Raw genomic sequence first — 6165 nt, 5'->3', positions numbered from 1 at the left:
ACAAGTTCATAGGACACAGCACCCCTCTACATGGCAACAGACCACTTACAAACTCTTGACTAACCCTTCCATCATCTTCCATCAAGGTAACCTTTCAATCCAGCTGCCTTACTCCCTCTCCTGATGCTAGAGATCCCTGCTCTATTCCCCATGATTGCCTCACAACTACAGATCATGGTCTCAAAACCAGAAGAGGACCTGTCAGACATGCCTCCAGATAATCCATACTTCTATCTCATGGCTCTTGTAAGTGAAATTTGCAGGGAAACTATGGTTATGCCATAGTTTCCCCGCATGAAACACGGGAGGAGTGTTCTTTGCCCACCATAAACTCATCCCAAATGGCTGAACTCAGAGCTCTTACTAGAGCCTGCACATTGGTGGAAGAAGAAACTGACATTTACACAGACTCCAAATATGCTTTTGGAGTCGGCCATGCTATTGGCACAATTTGGAAATCCCGGGGATTCTTTTTTTGTTTATTTTGAGAGAGAGAGAGAGAGAGAGAGAGAGAGAGAGAGGATGAGCAGCGAGAAGGGGCAGAGGAAGACAGAGAATCCCAAAAAGGCTCTGTGCTGTCAGTGCAGAGCCCAACACAGGGCTTGATCTCATGAACCATGAGATCATGACCTGAACTGAAATTAAGAGTTGAACGCTTAACCAACTGAGCCACCCAGGCGCCCCAATCTTGGGGATTCTTAACTTCTACAGGCACTCCCATTGCTAACAGGCATATAACTGCTGATCTACAACAAGCTATTCACCTTCTTCTGAAATCGCCATTGTTCACGGCTCAGCTCGTACTAAGAAAACTGACACAGCTACTAAGTATGCAGCCAAAACTGACCCCCTTAGCCTTTTTCCACCCAATTTTTAACTCTACCTTTCGCCCTGAGTGATATTATTCATTAGTGGGCAAATGCCCCACAATCTGAGAAGGACACTTGGACACAAAAGGGTGTCAAACAATTATCAGATGGATTATACACTGGGCCAAAAAGACTCCCTGGCCTCTTTTCTTGTACCTTTTGGCTTGAACTTACCTCCCACCAAAAGGGACGTATGTGCAAACATGGGATAATTAAGGAACTAAAAAGACAATTGGTTTTGCCCTGGCATGCACAAAATTTCTGGCCAAATTATTTCCCAGTGCACTACTTGTAAACCTCACTAGATTTCTGGAAGAAATCAGTCTATCCTTTTTGGCCCACACTGCCTTTTTTGGCACTTCCAATGGATTTTTTAGATTGGCTCTCAACCTTGGGCTATTCTCATTGTTTGGCTGTTGTTTGCATGGTTAGTGGATAGAGGGAATGCTCTCCAACTAGACATGCTGATGCCACTAGAGTGGTAAAGAAATTAATAACTGAGATTACTCCTCTTTTTGGCATCTTTTTATGGATTGAGTCAGACCAAGGAACTCACTTTAGCAGAGAGATAAACCACCCGTTTGCAAAAAATTGGGGTGTACTCATTAAAACTTCATCCTCAATCACCAAGATAAATAAAACCTAAAAATCTAGACATAAAAAGGAACGTAGGAAAGATCTGTCAAAAAACTGGACTTAAATGGCCAGAACCATTGCCCTTGGCCCTTACTAAGATCTGGGATTCCCCAAAGAGGAGATATGGTTTGACTTTTTTTTTTTAATACTCATGCTTCTATTTCCTTAATGTTTATTTATTTTGGGGAGGGGGAGCAGAGAGAGAGGGAGACAGAGGATTCAAAGCAGGCTCTGCGCTGTCAGCATGGAGCCCAACGTGGGGCTTGAACCCACGCACCGTGGGACCATGACCTGAGCTGAAGTTGGACCCTTAACCGACCGAGCCACCCAGGCACCCCATGGCTTGACTCCTTTTTTTTTTTTTTTCTGTTTTTACTTTTATTTGCATGTATTTCATGCAGAATTTACTCCCGGGCCATAAGTTTTTGTTTCTTCAGTTTCTTCTGGGATATCTTTTTCTTCTGTGCAACCTCCTCTTCTGGTTTAGGAACAATCTGCTCTTTTTCAGTAAGGATCATCTCAATGTGGCAGGGAGAGCTCATGTATGGGTTAATCCGACCATGAGCCCTGTAAGTTCTACGCCGCATTTTGGGGGCTTTGTTCACCTGGATGTGCTCAATGACCAGAGAATCTACATCTAAACCCTTAAGTTCAGCATTACTCTCTGCATTTTTAAGCATGTGCAGTAAAAATTCGGCACTCTTTTTGGGCCACCGACCCTGTGTCCAGCCCCACTGTTTGGCCTGGGCACACCTACCAACTCCACCATTGTAGCGTCGGAATGGCACACATTGCTTCTGCAAAGTGACATCTTTCAGATACTTGGTGGCTTTTCGGATATGCATACCCTTGATGGCCTGGGCAGTTTCCCGTGTGTTCTTAAAGTGAACACGAAGATTTGAACCTCTTGATTTGCATGATTTTGTCGGGTTTTCCAGGTCAAGTGAATAGCAAACCATTTTCAGAGATCACCTCAGGCCGCTTACGGGAAGAGCCCCATGGCTTGACTCCTTTTGAAACAATGCTTGGTCTTCCAATGCCTGTGGGCATCTGTAAACCTTTCATTCGTGGATTAAGTGAACAATCTGATACCATGACTATGTACAAGAATTAACTGGTATACTTACAGCGTATCACCAACAGGCAAAGAGACATGGTTTCCATCACCTGATGATCCTTACCATCCCTTTTGACCAGGGACCAGGTTTCCACCAAGGTCTCTAGAAGAAACCACGCACTGTCATCTCGCTGGGAAGGACCCTGTGAGGTACTACTGGCCACCTACACTGCCATCAAAAGACGAGAAAAATCCTCCTGGATTCGTGCAAGCTGCACCAAAATGGACCCAGATCATCCCTCTCAAGACAACTGGGAGATTACTCTTACGGGTGGCCTGAAAACAAAGATTTCCAGGGCCAAGTCCCAGGCCCCAGAAGCAGACACACCACTGTGTGGACAGCTCTTCTCCAGAGCACAGATCAAGAAGCTTCTCCTTTACTTACTCTTCTCGTTTTTTTAAGACTCCATGACACTGAAAACAAAGAACAAGCAAAAACCAAACTTTCTTTTGAATACTTCTTCACATTTTAAGTCACTTAATAGAAGGTTGACTGCAGAGTGTTGGTCTCCATCTGCCCAACTTCCCTCTGTAAGTGTCCACTATGGGCTCTTTTCCAACCTGTGTCTCGCTCTTTATTGACCCTCTGTTTTTCAGCAGGTCGGGCACAAACCAAACACCCCCATATGCCCATTTACCAAACCTGGCCACATTAACTAATCGGTCTGACGGCTGACTGTGTCAACATTCAGATACTGCAAAAACCTGGTCTTCATTCACACTGATGTGACACCTGGTGCACTGAGCACGGAAGATGGGCAGTCCACAGCTATGGTATCCACAGCCGGGAGAATGCCACTCTGCCTTTTCCCTGGTGAGTTACTCGGGCCCCAGAAAATCTCTACGGAAGCTCCAGGATTGTCTCTTGTCAGGGTAGAAACAATAGCTGAACATTTTTCCCCTTGCAGTGAAAATAGACCTGGCACCTGACTTCTTCTGGGAGATATACCAGAACGGCACTGCAGTCAAACCCTGTGGGATGATGCTGACAATGGCATCTTCAAACTTAGCAAGGAGATTAAAAATAACTAGCACAGACATTTGCCAAATCACCAAATGTTTTTGCAGAGCAGCCCTGTGTGGCATGGGGTATCACAACTGTTCCCCTTGTGAGATTGCCCAATACCACAAACTATATTTGGGAGGATCAAAATTCTGGACGCACTTGGCTGGATGATAAACTAAGCTTGACTGCTGCCAGAGCCAACTATGGGCCTCCTACATCAGGTATTTCCCAACCTGCTCTGCTCTCAGAGACTGACAGCACCGCATGAAAAACGGAGGTGGGGGCACCTGGGTGGCTCAGTAGGTTGAGCACCCCACTTTGGCTCAGGTCATGATCTCGAGGTTCGTGAGTTCCAGCCCCGCGTCGGGCTCTGGGCTGACGGCTCCGAGCCTGGAGCCTGCTTCCCATTCTGTGTCTCCCTCTCTCTCTGCCCCTCCCCTACTTGTGCTCTGCCTCTCTCTCTCTTTCTCTCAAAAATAAATAAACATTTTTTAAAAAGAAAGAAAAGAAAAGGCAATCCTAAATCTCTCTATGGTAATGGAACAAGAGTTCAATGCCACTGTGCAAACTTTGACACTACTCCAGTCAGAAGCTAACAGCTTAGCCTCTGTGATTCTCCAAGACAGCCGTGCCCTAGATACGCCGACTGCCCAGCAGGGAGGAGCCTGTGCAATCATCGGCGGACAAGGTTGCTTCCTTGTAAACCAAGCAGGACAAGTAACATGGAACTTAAATCTGTTAAAAGGGAGAATTAATATTTCTCGGCAGATAAATGAAGCACGGACATGACATGGGACCCATCTGCTTCCGGGGTATGGGACTGGCTTAGCGGGATGTGTGGAAATGGGCTCCAATTTGTTCCCCTCTGTTGGTTCCTCCTCTTTCTATGTTGTTACTTCTCTTTGCACATCTCTTACCACTCAGTCACTAGCTCAGCTTCTCCCTGCCCGGTCATCGGCTCAGCTTTTCACGTGTGAGGTCCCACGGGCAGTTACAGAGGAGCAAACTGTAGGGCCCCCCGCAGGCCACCCCCAAATGGACCACCATGCTATCTTGACCATGTTCCGTTGAAGCTACTTGGGAAACAACCAGGGGTACAAAGACACGCAGACCCTCCTCTGTCTTCCTGAGAGCAGGACACAAATCTCCCACGTGAAAAACACCTTCTCTGTACTAAGTAAAAAGACATGCCTTTCACCAGAGTTAGGGGACTTTAAAGTCGAGAAAGCTGTAGAAACAAACCCTGCTGGGTTTTGTTGTGTGTGTGTGTTTTTTTTTTTCCTAATCTGTCGCAGCCTAAATTCTGCTCAGAATTCCTTACTAATTACAGCTCCCAAACACCTGCTTTCCTTTATCCTGTCAGTTCCTCACCAATTTATTGTTTCATTGTCTAGAATGTATAAAAACCGCCTACCTTGGTCATTGGGTCTCAATTTCATTATCAGGCTTCTGTGTGTGTGTGATAAGACTTTGGTTTTCTCTCCTGTTAATCTGTCTCCTATCAGTGTAATGCCTAAACCAGCTAGAAGAATCCTGAGGAGGAAGAAGAAATTTCTCCCTCCCCCACACCACCTACTCCCTGTGTCCTCACATGGTCTTTCCCTTCTGCACATATATCCGCAGGGTCTCTTTGTGTGTCCAAATTTCCTCTTCTTGTAACACGAGTCAGATTGGATTAGGACCACCCTAAAGCCTCAGTTTAATTTAATTACCTCTTTAAAGGTCCTATCTCCAAATAGAATTGCATTCTACGGTGCTGGCATTAGGGCTCCAACATACGAATTTAGACGGAACGTAGTCCAGCCCATCACAACCTGTGCTTTTCCAAAATGCCAAGGTCATGAAAGACAAAGAAAGGTAGAAGACCAGAATGTAGAAGTTAAAAGAGGCTTGACAACTAAGTTCCACGTGTTCCCTTGGCCTGGTTCCCGGACTAGGAAAAAAAAAAAAAACAAAACAATGCTTTTCTTCTGTTATAAAGGATTTTAGTGACATAATTGGCAAAATCTGAATAAGGCTGATAGATTATTACATAACAGCATTGTATCAATGTCAACTTCCTGATCTCGACTTAAAAAGTACTATAGTTATGGGGCCCCTGGGTGGCTCAGTAGGTTAAGCATCTGACTTCGGCTCAGGGCATGATGTCACCATTTGTGAGTTTCAGCCCCGTGTTGGGCTCTGTGCTGACAGCTCAGAGCCCAGAGCCTGCTTCGGATTCTGTGTCTCCCTCTCTCTGCCCCTCTCCCATTTACACTCTGTCTCTCTCTCTCCCCTTCAAAAGTAAATAAACATTAAAAAAATCTTAATAATTCCGTTAAAAAAACATCACATGAGTAAAGAATATTCCAGGAATTCTTGGCCCCATTATTGCGACTTTTCTGTAAGTCTTTTCAGACCTACAGTTTACAAACTTTTAAACCCTGAGCTACGAAAACCTAGGCAGTAGGTAGGTACCTGTGCGGGGGCAGTATGTTGGGGGAAGTGCAGGAAGGGAAGGACACCTATGGAGTGTCAGGTGGGCCTGCCAGGTGCCA

The 6165-nt window shown here is 45.5% G+C and overlaps 1 protein-coding gene across 1 annotated transcript; it reads right to left on the bottom strand.

The window, feature by feature from the left end:
- Window positions 1–1856: 1856 nt before the first annotated feature.
- LOC122479946 (60S ribosomal protein L17-like) lies at window positions 1857–2479 on the bottom strand. The gene has a single exon (XM_043573792.1). The coding sequence runs from the start codon at window positions 2462–2464 to the stop codon at window positions 1910–1912; it is 555 nt and encodes a 184-aa protein (XP_043429727.1). The 5' UTR covers window positions 2465–2479; the 3' UTR covers window positions 1857–1909.
- Between the last annotated feature and the right edge of the window lie 3686 nt (window positions 2480–6165).

This window comes from Prionailurus bengalensis, chromosome C1 (genome assembly GCF_016509475.1).
Source record: "Prionailurus bengalensis isolate Pbe53 chromosome C1, Fcat_Pben_1.1_paternal_pri, whole genome shotgun sequence".
In the NCBI taxonomy this organism is placed as follows: Eukaryota; Metazoa; Chordata; class Mammalia; order Carnivora; family Felidae; genus Prionailurus; species Prionailurus bengalensis.
This window is presented reverse-complemented; position numbering and strand designations above follow the sequence as displayed.